Source organism: Tympanuchus pallidicinctus, unplaced genomic scaffold (assembly GCF_026119805.1).
Source record: "Tympanuchus pallidicinctus isolate F22 unplaced genomic scaffold, pur_lepc_1.0 scaffold29, whole genome shotgun sequence".
NCBI classification, from domain to species: domain Eukaryota; kingdom Metazoa; phylum Chordata; class Aves; order Galliformes; family Phasianidae; genus Tympanuchus; species Tympanuchus pallidicinctus.
The window spans coordinates 4,916,451-4,934,473 of NW_026294746.1; the positions used below are offsets into that span (position 1 = coordinate 4,916,451).

Below are 18,023 nucleotides of genomic sequence, written 5' to 3' on the forward strand. Positions count from 1 at the left end.
GGCCACCTGCACGCACAGATGCACACACATACACGCACCCCACGTACAAAATATTTATTTAGAAAAGGACTGCTTGCTCTGTATGGTCTTGTCATTTCACCCAGAACACCCTGAACAACTCTTGGCAGTTGTACACTATGGCAGTTTCCAGCCCCAGACGGACTGTCCCTTCGATTTGCAGCACAACACACAAAAGAGAAAACCACTGAGGCAAGAAATACAGTCCTCTCCTACAGGAGAATGGACAGTGATGCCAGTAAGAAACCTCCTATGGGTAAAGCCTACAGGTCAGACAAGCTTAAAGGCTTGTTTCATTCCTCTTCGCACCAGCAAGCATGCAACACCACAGGCACTTTGGCCAGCCCTGTGCCACGATCCCCAACCCCACTGATGTCTGGAGTGGTGACAGCTACATCACTAACCTGACACTTTTACTTGCCTTGCTCAAAAAGAAAAGACATAAAAAAAGAAAGACAGAACATTTCCCTTTTTCCTCTTGGAAAATTCTTATTAAATAGCAGTTTGGTGGCTTGGAAATCCATTGCTGGGGCAAGGCACAAAGGAGAGAAGACACATTAGGTGGTCCTTAACTTAAAACAACACAGAACACACGTCTGACTCTTCCAGCCTTCACATCCTTCACAACATCATCGTTTCCCCGTGGTGTTTGACACAACGCCGTCCTGGGAAGACCCACTCCTATTTGAGCAATGCTGCAGTTCCCTCCACATCAGCACCTCAGCATCCAGAGAGCATCCAACACTCCCGCACTCCATGACCAGCCCTCTCCGAGCGTTTCCAATCCGCGCAATGACCGACCCGTCCTTCCTAAGTCAACTGTTGGCTTCCAGGTGCTTTTTCCTGGATATCCTCATACTTTGGAGGTGGGGTCAACGGCTCAATTGTGATGGGGCCGGTGCTGCTCCCATCACCGAGGTTGAGCCTGATGTCCTTGAGATGCAGCTTCTCCGACTTGATCCTCCGCACCTTGAGGGGCTTCAGGCGCTTGCTGAGACGTGAGTTGTGCCGGCCTGGTGGCCGTTCGGTGCCAGGCTCTGCGCTGGCTGCTCCTGGGGGCTGCGTGCCCTCGTCAAGCCCTGTCAGTGATTCATAGGAGGGCAGTGAGACACTGATCCTGCGGTTCCGCTCCGGGTCGTGGGGCTCTGAGTAGCCTGTATTCATCACCTCCTCGTAGCTGGGGACGTAGTAGCGAGAGGACACGTCTTCATCCTCTTCTTGGCTGCAGGAGATAAAGAGAGAACGTCAGCCCCACATCACTTCGACTGCAGTGGGGCATGGGATAGAGAGAGGTGATGAAAACACAGCCAGAAATAAAGGACAGAACATTGGCCCTTCTATGTTATACAGCAGTTTGAATAGACTGCAACGCCACCAATGTTCGGGCATCTTTCTACTGCCTTCATAGAACCACAAAGGTTGGAAAAGATCTCTCAGATCACCAGGTCCAACCCCAACCCACCCCCACCGTGCTCACTGACCACTTCCCTCAGTGCCACAGCGCCACATTGAAAGCCTCCAGGGAGGGTGACCCCACCACCTCCTTCATCACTGCTCACTGCTCCTTCTGAGAAGCAGTTTTTCCTAATATCCAACCTGGATGCATACCAGCTTGGGTTCCATCCCATGAATGTGCATCCGCCTGCACACTGGTACCTGCACACCTACACTCTGCACTTTAACCTGCTTTAGCAAGTTGCTTTTAAGTGACGGGGTCCTGTGGTTGGACTGGATGATCTTAGTGGTCTTTTCAACACTAATGATTCTACGAGTGGGCATGGTGGGGAGGGGCTGACATTTGGATAGTCTTACTGGTCTTTCCAGCCTTAATGACTCCATAGCCCCTCGCCTGCTCTGCAGCAGCCACCCATCTCCTGGGGTTAACAATTAACAGCATCTCCTTGTGCCACCCCATGAGTGTGTACTGACCACACAGGCATCCAACGGCTCAGCTATGCCCACTTGGCTTCCAGAGCACATCTTATATATATCCACAGTGCTTCCTTTCACCCACACCACCATCAACACAGAAGTTTGCTTCTCCCTGAGCTTGAGCTCCTGCTGCCCCCCCAGGACTCACCTGTCCTCCTCCTGCTGCGAAGGCTCCACGGATGCTTGGTGCTGCACCACCCTGGGGATATCCTCGCTCTGCCTCTTCTTGTCACGGACATTCAAGCAGAGAGACAGCAGCAGCAGCAGCAGACCTGCCCCAACCAGCACGTAGGCCACAGAAAACGTCTTGCTCTTAAAAATGCCCCCACCACCGCGGTCTGGCTTGCTGCTATTCCCAGCATTGGGTTTATCGGGGTGTCCGAAGCCAGGCACAATGTTCCACACAGCCAAGATGATGCCCAGGATGAGCATCCCCATCCCGATGGCTGTCAGTGCGTAGTGTGACCCGTTGGTGCGAGATGGGGCCATTGTGTGTTGGCCACCTCACTGCATCCCTGGTGGCCCCGGGCGGCTACCATGCGTGCGGTGCTCGAGCAGAGCAGATGGGCAGACCTGCAGAGAGACAACACTGCTCCAGTGGGTGCCCCCTGACCCAAGCACTTCGCTTTGAGCGCTCCGGTTCAGAGCCAGCCAAGCCAATGGTGCCTATCCATCCTGGATGGGATGCCTGCATTTCCCCAGCCACACACATGGGATGTGTATTTCCAAAAATAAACACATGCAACTGCATCTCCTGGCAGCTCGCCTCAACCTCAGCACGCAGGGATGGCAGCAAGGAGCGCAACCTCACGCTGCAGGCTGCATGTAGGTAATGCAGCAAGGACCCCAGATTTCCATGTCACGGTCTGACAGCAGCATCCCATGGGTGCCAAAGCCAGCAAGCAGCTGTGCAAACACCGCCACTTTGCTTTCCTTTCTTGGCTTTGCAGTGCTTGTTTGTGCAAGGAGCCCTTGGACAGGATGCTGCTGCATGCTTTTCCCATATACGCCTTTGCTCCACGTCGTGGCAATCTATGCCGTTGGTCCCTGGTTCGTGTTTGCTTGTTTAGCTCTAGAGCGTGCTGGGTCGCTGGGTCATGGCTAGAAATGAGCAGCATTCCCAGAAAACAGAGCAACTTGTAGGAAAATCCAGGGAAGGAAATGGGGACCGTTAAAGGCCATCAAGTTCAACGGGGACACAGAGCAAACTTCCCCATCTCAGCCCTTCGCTCTTAAATTCCCCTTTGGATGCTCCCAAAGGACTCTCTCTGCATTCAGCACAGCCCCAGCCCTGCTCCTCACCTCTCCTGAAGTTCCTGCCCTAGAAAGCAGCCCAGTGAGGACACGCCAGGTGTTGCTGCTGGATCCTTCATCATCCGCAGCTGCTCCCTGGCACCAGCACTCACTGTCAGAAGGTTGCCTGACAGCCCCCAATCCCCAGCTAGAGCCCACTGTGCTGTATTGGCAGCTCCATGCCATGCCTTGTGCTGGGGACAGCATCCATGCTGCAGGTGGCTGTAAACTCGACAACCTTTGTGGGTGTGGAGCTTATTGCAATGGGGAATTGCATCACACGTCCCGCTCCTTCCTCATCTCCTGCTGCATCCGGCACCATTCCAAGCCACACCAGTGCCATCGAGACCAAGCGATGGCCCCTGTGTGCCACTCACTCCCCTACCAACAGACTCCTATCCCCAAGCTATCCATCCAGCAGAGCATCATGCAGGCACTGAGCTCCCACCTGCAAAGCGCTGCCAGGGCTTTGGGGGAGGAGAAATCACAGCACCGCATGCCCTCAGCCACAGATCTGTGGGGAGGGGCACGACGGGAAAGGAACAGAGCACTCATTTTGCTGGAGGAATGGAAGGTTTCCAAAAGCAAAGCACCTTCCCACCGTCTCCAGCCTCCCTCTGGCACCTCTCTAAGCTGCTCCGTCACTGCAGCGTTGAAAAGTTTGGCCCAGATCCCTGCCCTGCAGGGAGGGCAAATCGCATTAACCCACGCGGCGACGTCCGTGTCTCTCTCACCATCTAATTATCTCTACTTTAGGCTTATCAGAGCTCGCTGCCGTAGCCATAGCCCCACTGCTGTGACGTCAATGGTCGGAGAAGGAGGTCTGGAAAAAGCAGTGCAGCCTCAGTGAAAAGGGAACATGGCAGCATGGGGAAAGCTGCAGCACCTCCAGGAAAGCACCAAACCAAAGCCTTACTATGGCCAGAAATGCACCTCCAGTTTGGCAGTGGCCATGGACATCCATCCATCCATCCATCCATCCATCCATCCATCCATCCATCCATCCATCCACCCATCCACCCATCCATCCAGTCATCTAGAGCAAGATGAAGCAGAGCACAACAGCTGCCACGTGTCCTCCCTGCTCTGGCAGCCGTCGGCAGGGAATTCTCAGTCCCGTGCTGCAATCCAGAAACCCTCCAAGATTGTTCTGCAAACGTTTTCCCCACTTTGTTCACTGCCGTCGTGAGCCACCACCTGCAACCAGTCTGTACTCACCGCCCTCACCGCTCTGCTCCCACCTCAGTGGTGACATGGGGACATGGGGACATGCTCTGTGTCCGTGTCCACAGCTCCAGACTTCCCCACAGCCAGCCCCCGCCCCATAGCCAGCCCCACACCAGCAGCCCCAGCCACCTTTGTCCCCATCCCACGCACACCTGCGGTCTTGTGCTCACTGCTGTCAATGATTTACATCAGGAACTCCGAATCATTAAACCAGAACGGCTCTGTGTGCACTCAGCTCCTTTTACTAGAAACCACGGCAGTCCTCGCTGCTCCCCATAACCAATCCACTGCATCCCCTTCCTGCCACTGCCATCAGGTTGCAGCTCCAAGCCCTGCTCAGGGTGAAATCCAGGGTTTTCCACTCCCTGGATGAGGTCAGAGATGGATGCTCATCCCATTGGGGCCGGCCACTGGCAGCATGCTCAGGTCATGACACATGGGACCATTTTCACCTTGCAGGCAAATGAGCTCAGCAGGGGATGACACACACAGCTGATGACCAGCGTGGTCCTGGGGCTGATGGTGGCTCAGCATCTGCCTCCGACAACTTTCAGTATCGAAGAAACATAGAATCATAGAATGGTTGGGTTGGAAGGGATCTTAAAGATCAAAGACCCATAGAATGGTTGGGTTGGAAGACTGTAGAAACAGAGAAAACCTGGGTTGGAAGGAACCCCAAAGCCCATGCAGCCCCTACCTTTGCTGTGGGCTGGCTGCCCCCATCAGATCAGGCTGCCCAAATCCTATCCAGCCTGGTCTTGGGCACTTTCAGGGATGGGGCATCCACAGCTCTCTGGTATTTTGCCCAAGCCCTGAACTCTGAGGCTCCCCACACTGTGGACAACTCCTCCCTGCACCTCCCCAGCCCCGGGAGCAGGCAGGCTGATGTCAGCTCCAAGGCATTTGCCTTCATGTCCATATCTGCACCCGGGCAACCTTCTCATTAACGATTTCTCCTTCTAATTTGCGAGCTCAGCCCATCCCCACAACCCTCTCCTCCACAAAGTCCTGCACGTGGTGATATTCAGCCACCCCCTAACCCAGAAAAGTGGGAAACACCCACAGCTTCTCCCTGCTGCCAGTTTGTCCAACTCCTGTTGGCTTTGGCCAACCTCCAGCCACCTCCATCGCCACTCGCTGGGCAAACGGCAGCAAGACAGAGGGACAGGCCGTGGGGTTTTGCTTCCTGCCAGCAGCGATTGGCACTGATTGGCACTAATTGCTCCCCGCATTCCAGAGAGGCACTTTCGGAGTTATTTCCTATGCAGGTATTCGGCTCACCCACCCCTCCCCACGGCATTTCCCCAGGAGGTGCCCACAGCAAAGCGGCGCCTCTTCCTGCAAAACCGGGTGCGCTCTGCTTTCTGCTCCCAATCCCTCTGCAATCTCAGAGTCCCCTTCGATTTTGATTTAAAGGAAATAAAAACACTGGCCACAGTGAGCCAGGCTGCAAGCTTCCCTTCCGTGGAGAATTGCCCCAAGCTTTGCCCTTCCGTCATGTTTTGGTTCCGGGCTGATTCAGAACCAACGGCAATCGCAGCCGCTGCAGAAAAGCCTGAGCCAAACAAACCAGCCTGGGGAACTCCCAGCACCCTGACCTGCTCTTTTCCTGCTTTGCACAGCATTGTATTCAGTACCTTTGGTTCGCAGGGTGTTTTTTCTTTTTTTTTTTCTTTCAGATTTCCTGATTCTGACTTTTCGTGCCGCGGTTACAGGAATTAAAGGCGTCACGTGGGCTCCGCTCTGCCAGCTGAGAGATCCAGCCCATCTCCAGCAGCAAACCCTCTTCTGGAACTCACAGCACCATCCAGACACCACTTGGACACCACCTGGACACCATCTGGACATCATCCAGACACCATATGGACACCATCCGGACACCAACCGGCCATGAAACTCATCGGGATGAAGACGTGCATTTGGGATTGGGGACCCAACCCACAGATCTGCTTTGCCCAAGCTGCTCACTGATCGGTCTTTTGGAAGAACTGCAGCTGTGGAAGAACTGCAGCAACCACAGAAACTCCACGAGCACACAGCACCCAGCTCCGTCCCACCCTACAGAGCCACCTCAAGCTCTGTTTGCTCTCCAAACACTGCAGCTCCAGCAGCCGTGTTGTGCTCTGACCCCAAAGCACCATTGGGTTCAGTGTAAGGTTTGCCATTTCCCACCCCTTCCTGCATTCAGGACAGCCACCTCCAGTGCCGCAGGGTGACAATGTACCCCAAGCCCCATCTCCGCCCCACATCTCCACCCCATATCTCCATACATCCCCATGTCACTGTGCCCCTCATCTCTCATACCCCACCTCTCCACATCCCCCTGTGTGGCACTGTATTCCTGCTGGCCACAATGCCAAATCACCCCATTTCCCAATGTCCCCATGTCTCTGTGCCCCCCATATTCCCAAGACCCTCTGCCCCCTATCTCCACCCCACATCTCTGCCCCACATTACCATCTCCTGCTCAGCACTGCGCTCCTGCAGGCTGTGATCCCATAACCCCACGTACCTCCACACGACCCCATACCCCCGGCTCTGTCCCATATCCACACATAGCCCCCCTACATCCATGCCTGCCCCACATCCCTGCCCCACACATCACCTTCTGCCCGGCGCTGCACTCCTGCAGGCTGCATCCCCACATGTCCACATAACCCAATGTCCCCATATCCCCCCATATCCTCATACCACCCCACACCCCAACGCCCCCCAAGTCCCACCCGTACCCCACACATTACTTTCTCCTGCTCTTTATGCTTTCCCCACGCTGCCACCGGGGGACAACACCCGCTCCCATCCCAACCCTTGTCCCAATCTCATCCCATCCCGGAGCCACAACGCCGCCCCAGCCCTACCAGGGTCCCACAAGACCCCGCTCCCCTCCCGGCCCCACGCAGCCCCCTGGACGCCACGCACCTCCCGTCAGCGGCAGCGGCTCGGATCCTCCCCGGGGCGGTGCTGGATGCCGGGGCCGGGCTGGGAGCCTTGCGCTCCGGCTGCAGCTCCGGCTCCGCCCGCTCCGGGCTCCCCCTCCGCCTCCCCCGGCACTTCCCTTTCCCACGGGCTCACAGCGCTGCCCATTATTATTTCCCATTATTTCCCACAAGTTCTCCACTATTTCCCATAATTTCCAGTCATTTCTCATCATTTTTCCATTATTTCCCACTTCTTCCTGTTTTTCTCCATCCTTTCCCATCTTTTCCCCATTATATTTCCATTATTTCCCATAATTTCCCATTATTACCTACTATTTCCCATTATTTCTCTTTTATTTCACCCTATTCCCCATTATTTCCCACTATTCCCATTATTTCCCTATTATTCCCCATTATTCCCCATTATTTCTCCCTTATTTCCCCATTGTTTTTCCATTATTCCCATTATTTCACTATTGTTTTCCATTATTGCTCCATTATTTTCCATTTTTTCTTTATTATTTCCCACCATTCTTTCCCATTCTTTCTGCATTATTTCCCACTATTTCCCATTATTTCTCAATTATTTCCCATTATTGCCCCATATTTCTCATTATTTCTCAATTAGTTTCCATTATTCCCCCATATTTGCCCATCCCACTATTTCCCATTATTTTCCTACATTTCCCCATTACTTCTTATTACTACCCACTAGTTCCCATTATTACCCAGTATCTCTCGTTATCTCTCCATCATTTCCCACTATTTCCCCATTTTTACCCATCACTTCCCATAATTTCCCCATTATTTCCCACTATTTCCCCATTTCCCTCCATTACTTCCCATAATTTCCCCATTATTTTCCATTTCCCCCACGATTACCCACAATTTCCCATTATTTTCCTATTTTCCCCATTATTTCCCATGATTACGCACTATTTCTCATTATTTCTCCCTTATTTCCCATTATTTCCCACTATTTCCCCATTTTTACCCATCACTTCCCACAATTTCCCCATTATTTCCCATTATTACCCAGTATCTCTCGTTATCTCTCAATCATTTCCCTCTATTTCCCCATTTTTACCCATTACTTCCCATAATTTCCCCATTATTTCCCATTATTACCCACTATTTCTCATTATTTCTCCCTTATTTCCCATTATTTCCCACTATTTCCCCATTTTTACCCATCACTTCCCACAATTTCCCCATTATTTCCCATTATTACCCAGTATTTCTCGTTATCTCTCCATCATTTACCACTATTTCCCCATTTTTACCCATTACTTCCCATAATTTCCCCATTATTTCCCATTATTACCCATCACTTCCCACAAGTTCCCCATTATTTCCCATTATTACCCACTATTTCTCGTTATCTCTCCATCATTTCCCACTATTTCCCCATTTTTACCCATTACTTCCCATAATTTCCCCATTATTTCCCATTATTACCCATCACTTCCCACAATTTCCCCATTATTTCCCATTATTACCCACTATTTCTCATTATCTCTCCATCATTTCCCACTATTTCCCCATTTTTACCCATCCCTTCCCACAGTTTCCCCATTATTTCCCATTTCCCCCCACGATTACCCACAATTTCTCATTATTTTCCCACATTTCCCCATTATTTCCCATTATTACCCACTATTTCTCATTATTTCTCCCTCATTTCCCATCATTTCCCACTATTTCCCCATTTTCCCCCATTACTTCCCACCGTTTCCCCATCACTTCCCATTTTCCCCCATTATTAACCATTATTAGCCACTATTTCCCCACATTTCCCCTCCTCTCCACGCAGCCACATGGGATTTTCCACTGTCTCCCCCCTGCCCCGGGGGCAGAGCAGGCACTGCCCTTCCTTTTCTCACCCAACCCATTGGGCAAAGAGCCCAGAGCAGCTCCGTGGTGCCCTGCACACCGATGCACACAGACTTCCTGCCCTTTGTATGCTTCACTTGGCATTTTCCAGCTCGGCTGCCTCCCCACACTCCTCCCAATCCCACACCGTCCATGGGAGCGTTACCTGTAGATTTCTCCTTTATTTTTCCTGTAAGAAAATGGAACTCAATCTAACTTCACCCAGGAAATGAGCCCCGTACTTTCAAGCAGACCCTACAGCTCTGGAACCAGCCCCTATGGGCTACAACAGGAGCTGGTGCAGCTCAATGGGTTCCTTGTGCTCCCTTCTGCAAAGCTGAGCGTTGGCCAAGGACGGGCTTCTTCACGGCCACAGGATGAGGGCTGTGTTACAGAGCTCCAGCCAGGTTCCCTTTGGGGCTCAGGGGTCATCCCAGAGCTCTGGGTGCTCCTGGATGGCCCAACCCCAAAACCAACCCCATATCCAACACCATCACCATGCCCAGCACTATCACCATGCCCAAAGCCAACCTCATACCCAACACCATCACCATGCCCAGTGCCATCACCATGCCCAAAACCAACCTCATACCCAACACCGTCACCATGCCCAGTGCCATCACCATGCCCAAAGCCAACCTCATACCCAGCACCACCACCATAACCAAAACCATCACCATGCCCAGCACCATCATCATACCCAACACCATCATCATACCCAACACCATCACCGTGCCCAACACCATCACCGTGCCCAACGCCAACCTCATGCCTGCAGCCCTTTGGAAGAAGAGGAGTCGGGTTTGGGTTGAGCTGAGCCCCCAGCCCTCATGCATCTGAGTGAGGACAGCTGTTTTATAGGGTTGATTCAGGAATAGGACACACCTCTGCGTTTCTTTGGGTTCTCCACGGAACGCTCAGCGCTGCGGCGGCGAGAAATCCTGGCTGCGTGCTCCCTCCTCTGTCCATAGGGCGTAGCAGCAACTGGAGCACAGCTGAGCCCTTCCGGGGGTGGGAGGGATGCTCGGCGGGGACACAACGGGATGCAACAGGGATGTAGTGAGGATGCAGCTGGGATGCGCTGGAGAGCAGTAGGGATGCGGCAGGGATGCATTGGGGACGCAGTAGGGATGTAGGGGGGAATGGAAAGAGGGGATGGAAAGAGGATACAGCACGGATGCAGAAGAGATGAAGTAGGGATGCAGCAAGGATGTGATGGGGATGCAGATGATGGGTTGGAATGGGGATGCAGCAGGGATGCAGCAAGGATATGGTAGGGATGCACTGGGAATGCAGCAGGGATGCAGTAGGGGTGCAGCAGAGATGCAACAGAGACACAGCAGGGATGAAGTAGGGATGCACACAGACTAGTTAGCAACAGCCAGCCTTAAAAACAGGAACAACTTAAAGGTCAACCATAGATTTCAGGTCACATTCTTCAAACTGGCTTCAACAGTGCAGTTTCCTTCAGCTCTGGCAGTCACACAATATGGCATCAGCAAATATTTGCCACCAACCTCAGCCACGGACTGCGCCGGGCTTATCTCACTATAGTCACACCTCAATGCCATGTTTTATTCCCATTAATACTCCATCATAGTGCTAATTAACAGGGCTGCACTGCCAGCTGGCAGCTGGTGCGTGTTTCCCTTCCCATTGCTCACAACGCTCCTGCTTGGTTCCATGCACAACACCGTGGGCTTTAGATGTGTAAAGTATCAAATGTTCATTGTATTTCGTTGCTGTTCTGTATTATCCGTGGTTACCTTGGCATCCTCCAGTCCAAAAAGCCAATCTCAGCCTGTTGGGAAATGGGCAGACCCAACTACGCACAACCTGACCCCAAGATACGGGGTAGAAAACCAAGCACATGGGAAGATATTTTCCTGCTGTGCTGCCCTATGGGATAAAAAAAGGGATTCTTACCTGTTTTCTGCAGGTTGCACCACCTTGGATTGGCGTCGGGTTGCTCCATGCACAACAGGGACATCCTGCCCTACACCTTTCCCATGCCCATCCCATCGCCTTGGCCTCCAAGGTGGACTCCATCCCTGGCATCACATCCACGGATCCTGAACGGATCTTGGCCCACATCCTTACCTATAGGAAATCCCAACTCTGTTTGCTCCCACGGGTCAAATAACCCAAACCCATCCCATGATGAAGATGGCGTTGCTGGTGGGGCAGCCAACAGCATGCCCCATTGGCACCCAAAAGGTGCTGCAACGATGCTGAGCTGCCCAGTGCCCTACACCCACCTCCACCCCACTGCCATGTCCCCTCTGCACCACCCAAGGGATCCCATTGGCCAGGACATGAAGACAAATCAACCCAGTGCCCAACCCAACCCAACACCAATCCCCAACCTCAATTGAACCACGTGGAGCTCACCCGTACTTTAAAATAAGCTTTATTTAGATTTTTTATAATTTTTTTTTTGTCTGTTTGTTTGTAATATTTGCATCCATGCCTTCAAGGATCCTCCCCCCCCTTCACTGGGGGGGGAAAAAAAAGTTAAATCTAAGGTTACCCATAATCCATATGCTATTTCCCGAAGTTCTCTCTTAAATAAATCATCCTCTTAGTAAGTTCTTTTTTTTTTTTTTTTTTCTTTTTTTCTTTCTTTTTTTTTTTTTTTTTTTAGAATTATTTCCTAATTTACAAAATAAAAAAAAAAAAAAAAAAAAAAAAAGCTGAAATGCAAAAGGAAACTACTGGATACCGAGGGAAATCGCTCGTCTGCTTTCGTCGGCGGAGAGTTTAAATTATTTAAAAAAAAATAAAAATAGAAAGAAATGCGAGGAGAAAAACAAAATGATTAAAAAAAAAGTCAATGTATTAAAAAAAAATAATAATTAAAAAAAAAAAATCAGCTTTTCTGCAGAAAAGTTCTGCTTTTGCTGCCCGGCCCTCCCCACAGCATCACATGGGGGAACGCAGAGCGCGGGAGTGAATTTCTGCCATTTAAGACAAAATATTCCCCATTCAAACGGGGCGCGCGTCTCAGTTCAGAAAAATAAGACACTATTATAGCACTATTAAATAAATCTTCATACTTTGTTTTGCTTTCTTTTTTTCCTCTTAAGAGCTTCCAATGACACCGCTGAGCGTTAAAGCATACAGGTTTGCGAGCTCGTCGTTAAGCGGAGCGCGGTTTCCAAGCGTCCCCCTTCAAATTGGCACTGCTCTACAGGGACGTTGCTTTCCCTTGGCCCCCCAGCGCCCCCCGTTTTAATGCCAGCAAAGGGCGAGCATCCCAAATCCACATTGGGAAGCTCCGAGGTCGCTGGGTTTTTCCAAGGCTTTAAGTGCTCCCACGCCGTCCCCGTTCCCCAACCCCTTCCACCTCCTCCCCAGCGACGTGGAAAAAAAAAATATATATATATAAAAAAAAAAAAGGACGACAAGAACACAAAAAAGAATTAAAAAAAAAAAAAAAACACAAAAAAAAACCCCAACATTTCTGTAATAATTTAGTTAGAATAGCTCCTCTCTGGGTTTGTGCAAATAAATTAAAAACGACACAAGGGAAAAGGGGGGGAAAAAAAAAAACACAGATTCCAGAAGGCGTTACGACGAGCCCGTGTGCTGCCACCTCCTCGGGTGAATGCCATTTGGGTGGGTTTCGTTTCTTGGTTTTGCTTTCTTTTTTCCATGTCTCTGAAGATGTTGGGATCCCCTTTTCTGAAGTGGGGTCCCCACGCAGGACAGGCTCCAAAAAAAAAACAACCAGCGGTTTCGGACAAGAGACGTCACAAGCACAAAGTGCACGAGATTCCCGTTATTTACAGACACACAGCAGTCCTTCAAGTTTCAAGTTTTGTCGAAAAGGAGGGAGGTTTGGGGAACGAAAACGAAACAAACGAAAGAAAACAAGAAAAAAAAAAAACAATAATCCCCCAAACGACAAAAAAAAAATAAAATAAAGAAGTGACGACAAAAGGAAGAGTTACTGGAATGCTTAAAAAAATAAAATTGAAATACAAGGGGGGAAGGGTTGGGACGAAATTACACGGTGACTGGGTGTGCACACATGGGGGCTGTACATTGTTGGGGGCGAGGGGTCACCAGTCCGCATCCTCCTCGATGTAGTAGTCGGGGGCCGTGCCATCAAACAGCCCTGGGTCGAGGGATTTGCGCTGCTTGCCCCGGGCGAACACCCGTGAGATGGAACCAAAGCCCATCTTCTCCTTCTTCTTTTTCCGTTTTTGGTCCTCGAGGTCTTCCAGAGACTGCAGGGAGAGGAGGGGTGGAGGTGGTATGGCTGATCTTTGGGGTTTTGCTGGGGGATTTGTCAATAAGGTGTTGCCTGCATTGGGGCTGCGGGGCGTGGGTGAGGCTCCCATGCATGAGGTAGGCAACCCATCCCCACTGCTCACTAAACTATGTCACAGAATCACCAGACCATGAAGGTTGGAGAAGACCTCCAAGATCATCAACACATCCCTACCATCCCCACTGATTGTGTCCCCCAAATTGAATGATAGAATAATTAAGATTGGAGCAGACCTCCAAGACCATCAAGTCCAAACATCAACAGACCCTACAATGCCCACTGATTGTGTCCCCCAAATTGAATGATAAAATAATTAAGGTTGGAGCAGATCTCCAACACCATCAAGTCCAACCATCAACAGACCCTACAATGCCCACTGATCATGTCCCCAAATTGAATGGAAGAATAATTAAGGTTGGAGAAGACCTCCAACACCATCAAGTCCAACCATTAACAGACCCTACCGTGCCCACTGATCGTGTCCCCAAATTGAATGATAGAATAATTAAGATTGGAGCAGACCTGCAAGATCATCAAGTCCAACCATCAACCCATCCCCACCTTGCCCACTGATTGTATCTCTAGACAGAATCATGAAAGGTGGAGAAGGCTTCCAAGATCATCGAGTCCAACCATCAACCCAACCCCAAATAGAATGATAGAATAATTAAGGTTTGGAGAAGACCCCCGAGGTCATCAAGTTCAACAATAAACCTATCCCCACCATGCCCACTGATCGTGTCCCTAAATAGAATCATTAAATTTGGAGAAAACCTCCAAGATCACCAAGTCCAACCATCAACCCGTCCTGTCACGCTCACTGACCACATTCCCAACACATCTCCATGTTGAACACCCCTGGGGATGTTCAACACCACCAAGTACACAGAACCCAATGAAGGTTCTGTGAGGTCCAGGTCCTGAACTTTTGTATCTGAAGTCACTGGGAGACCCTACCTCTTCCCACCCCACGCTATCAGGAGTTTGGTTTCTCAGTGCCATCGCTATAGGATGTCAGCTACATGGCACAGCCACAGGGAGGCCTAGCTACCATCTGCATGAACACCCACAGCTTTTTTGGGGTAAAACATTTAAGAATAACTCAATAATTCCATCGGTGCCTCTAGGTATCCCCAAAACCACTCTCTAGTGCAGGATGTGCTTTCGGGAGCAGGGTTTCCAGTGGATTGCAGCCCTACCTGTACGATGGGGTTGTGCAAGTTCTTCTGTACCGGTCCGGGGCTGTCCCCCTGCAGCAAGAAGGGAAACAGGTGATGTTGAAACAGCAGAAACACAACGTGGGCACCCTGCAGTACCTGGCTGCCCCTGGGACTTACGTTGCAGAGCGAATGCGTCCGGTGTCGCGGCGAGTTGATGTCGCTCGGCGTGGACGATCGGTCACCTTCTGCTGCTGACGCGTCGGAGATGATGGACGGCTGCCTGGAGTGGCAGGGGCTCACCCTGACTGCTGTGAGGCAATGGGGAGATGGGGGGTCAGCAGTGGCAAAGCTGGGGTGTAGGGCTGCCCCCCAGCGTGAGCGAAACCCTCATGCAAATGCCAGATCCTGTGCAAGAAGCCAGCAATACCCCGGGCGTAACTTAAATCCCTATGCAAAACCCTGCAGTGCAAAACCCAAATCCACCAATAACCCAGGTGATCCTGCTCAAAAGCACAGCAACTCCCCGTGCGAAACCTAAACCTCTGTGCAAAACCCCAGTGCAAGACCTAAGCCTGTTTAAAACCAATTCCTGTTCAAAAACTCAACAGTTCCCAAACCCTTTACGCAAAACCTGAGCCTGCTGTGCAAAATCCCCTGTATGCCCTGTGCAAAACCCTGGGTTCTGTCCAAAACCCCAGCAACTCCTGGTGCAAAAAACCTAAACCCTTATGCGAAACTCCAGCCTGCTCTGCAAAACCTAAACCTGTGCAAAAAGTCTGATCCTGTGCACCTCCTTGTGCAAAACAACCCCAAGTATTCCCTGTGCAAAGGTTCTGTTCACAATCCCAGCAACCTCCTATGCAAGACCTAAACTCCCATGAAAAACCCCAGCCTGTTGTGCAAGGCCTAAACCTGTGCAAAACCCTCTGCAACCTCCCATGCACAACCTCAACCCCCATGCAGAGGCTCAGCCCGCGGTGCAATAAAACAAATGCGCCCTGTGCAAAACCCAGATCCTGCTCTACACCCCAGCAACCCCCCTGTGTAAAACCTAAACCCATAAAAACCCAAGCAAGCAAATGCAAGAAGGTTGACGCTGTCCTAAACCCCAGCAACCCCCTGTGCAAACCCCTGTGCAAGACCCAGACCCATGCAAAACAAACAAGACCCCTCCATGCAAAACCACTGATCCCATTAAAGATCCCAGCAACAACCCAAGCAAAAACAAAGCTGGTGGAGGTCTCACCTTGCCGGTCAGCCGAGTGTGCGGGGTGGGAGTGGTACAGGGTCTGCTGGCTCTGTCGGATGGCAGCAGTGAGTGGTAGGTCAGCTTGCAGCACCCACTCCTGGTTGCCATTCAGCACCGTCTCACCTGGCATGGCCAAGGAATGGCGCTTGGGGACGTCCTTGGTCAGCGTGGCCAGTGATTGCTTGGCCTGTGGGGACACCGAAATCAATACTTGGATGCAATGCTGCAGCACTGGAGATAGCATTTGGATGCAATGCTGCAACGAACCCACGCAATGCAGCAGCAAACCCTAAAAATGCAATCTGGTGACAGTGCTCAAACGCAACACTGCGACTCCGCTCCATTCACCTCGATGCAACAAATGCTGAGCCCTGACCCAAACCAGGCATCTCCCACAGCTGGGAAATGCTGTAAGGCTGTGCTCACCATGGCCAGCTCGGCCTCCAGCTCCTTCATTCTGTTGTCTTTGAGGTCAAGCTGGGAGCGCAGGGCGCTGGCGTGGTCGGTGGCTTCCTTGGCTTGCCGCCGCAGCTCCCATTTCTCCCGTTCCAGCAGGTCCTTCTCCTTGGCCAGGGCTTTCACTGCATCCTCACTCTCCTGGTGCAACACAGGGAAGGTGTTGAGACAGGGAATGGCCAAAATTTCCTCCTTCCTGGCCCTCCCTGCAGGTACTGTGTCCCAAAATGGGACGCCTGTGCACCAAAATGGGATCCTTGTGTCCAAGATGGGACAGTTGTATCCCAAAATGGGATGCCTGTGCGCCAAATCGAGATGCCTGTGCCCAAAACTGGACGCCTGTGCCTCAAAATGGGATGTCTGTATCCCAAAATTGGACACCTGTGCTCCAATCTGGACACCTGTGCCCCAAAATGGGATGTCCGTGCCCCAAAATGAAACGCCTGTGCCCCAAAACTGGACACCTGTGCCCCCAAACTGGATATCCATGCCCCAAAATGGGATGCCCGTGCCCTAAAATGAGACATTTGCACCTCAAACAGGATGCAAGCACCGTGCCCCAAAGCTGGAGAGCACTGCCAGCACCTCACTCCATGCTCCTTGCTTTTTTTCTGTGCGCTGACGATTGTAATGACTTCCTCGTGGCAGGGGAAAAAATGTCCCCGTGGCTGCCCCAGCTAACCCAGAGCTGGCTGTGAGCGCTGCTCCTATGGCACCAGCCTTCAAAAATAGCAAATTTCTCCCTTTGCATGGAAAAAAGCCCAGAATAGCTGTGGGAGCTGAGTTCCCACGCTCGCTCGTGCCTGCGGATGGCAGAACCGCGAGCACAACAGGAAGCCTCGCTGCAACCCCCCAGCTTTCCATCCCGAAAGCATCCCAAAAATGCTCTTTATTACAGAGCAACTGCTTGTGTGTGTGCTCTGCACGCTCCAACCTTGCTGGGAGCAAGCTGCCTTAGGGCTTTGGCTAGCAAAAGGAAGCAGTTAAATGGGGCTGCCTGGAGATATGGTGGTGACGCCCTGCAGACACCCAAGGTCAGGCTGGAGGGGTTCTGAGCACAGATAGAGCTGTGGGTGTCCCTGCGCACTGCAGGGCGATTGGCCCAGATGGCCTTTAGGGTCAACCCCAAAGAAATCCAACCTGAAGCCCCAAAGGAAGAGAAGCCAAGCTCTCACCTTCCGGTGCTGCTCGTAGTTGCGGATGAAGTCGCGGAGCTGCTCCTCGCGGCTCTCCAGCGTGGCGTAGAGCTGCTGCATTTGGCTCACCAGGTCTGTTTTCTCCGCCTTCAAGCGCTTGCGGTCGGCTTTCATGGCTGCAAAGAGAGCAGTGGGGTAACCCAGGTCCCCAGCATCACCACCTTCTGTAGGGTTGGCTTCCTGCTGCTGCGTTCCACCACACCATAAGGTCAGACTACACGATCCTAGAGGTTTTCTCCAACCTTAATGACTCTACGATCACATTTGTAGAATCACATCATAGAATGGCCAGGGCTGCACAGGAGCACAACGTTCATCCAGTTCCAACCCCCTGCTGTGTGCAGGTCACCAACCAGCAGCCCAGGCTGCCCAGAGCCACATCCAGCCTGGCCTTGAATTCCTCCATGGATGGGGCATCCACAGCCT

General features: G+C 51.6%; 2 protein-coding genes and 1 long non-coding RNA gene across 7 annotated transcripts in view; 1 reads left to right on the top strand and 2 right to left on the bottom strand.

Moving 5' to 3' along the window:
• Positions 1-39: 39 nt before the first annotated feature.
• TMEM51 (transmembrane protein 51) lies at positions 40-7,483 on the bottom strand. Of its 3 annotated transcripts, none has more exons than XM_052692068.1 (3): positions 7,390-7,483; positions 2,099-2,523; positions 40-1,240 (listed from the first exon to the last, which is right to left on the bottom strand). In XM_052692068.1, exons 2-3 carry the CDS (start codon positions 2,437-2,439, stop codon positions 829-831), a joined length of 753 nt encoding a protein of 250 aa, XP_052548028.1. In that variant the 5' UTR covers positions 2,440-2,523; positions 7,390-7,483; the 3' UTR covers positions 40-828. The 3 variants fall into 3 exon arrangements, with proteins under 3 accessions (XP_052548028.1, XP_052548026.1, XP_052548027.1); XM_052692066.1 differs by lacking the exon at positions 7,390-7,483 and adding an exon at positions 4,462-4,583; XM_052692067.1 differs by lacking the exon at positions 7,390-7,483 and adding an exon at positions 4,177-4,569.
• LOC128085097 (uncharacterized) lies at positions 5,548-12,148 on the top strand. Its single transcript, XR_008208796.1, has 3 exons — positions 5,548-5,738; positions 6,150-8,728; positions 8,956-12,148. It is a non-coding gene; the product is annotated as an uncharacterized LOC128085097 (long non-coding RNA).
• Positions 12,149-13,026: 878 nt separating this feature from the next.
• KAZN (kazrin, periplakin interacting protein) overlaps positions 13,027-18,023 on the bottom strand; it is a 49,675-nt gene continuing 44,678 nt past the window's right edge. For 2 of the 3 annotated variants that reach the window (XM_052692052.1, XM_052692055.1), the window contains exons 3-8: positions 17,577-17,713; positions 16,372-16,542; positions 15,943-16,132; positions 14,874-15,004; positions 14,736-14,786; positions 13,027-13,492 (exon numbers count right to left, since the gene is read on the bottom strand). In XM_052692052.1, coding sequence (XP_052548012.1) covers positions 13,325-13,492; positions 14,736-14,786; positions 14,874-15,004; positions 15,943-16,132; positions 16,372-16,542; positions 17,577-17,713 — 848 coding nt within the window. In that variant the 3' untranslated portion in view covers positions 13,027-13,324. The remainder of the gene's footprint in view (positions 13,493-14,735; positions 14,787-14,873; positions 15,005-15,942; positions 16,133-16,371; positions 16,543-17,576; positions 17,714-18,023) is intronic. The other variant, XM_052692053.1, reaches the window with a different exon arrangement.

What these genes read in the sequence shown, in the direction of transcription:
- TMEM51 (XM_052692068.1), bottom strand. Translation starts at nt 2,439, where the DNA reads ATGGCCCCATCTCGCACCAACGGGTCACACTACGCACTGACAGCCATC. An exon ending in TCGCAGCAGGAGGAGGACAG is followed by an intron (nt 1,241 to 2,098) that starts GTGAGTCCTGGG and finishes TATCTCCTGCAG; the next exon opens with CCAAGAAGAGGATGAAGACG.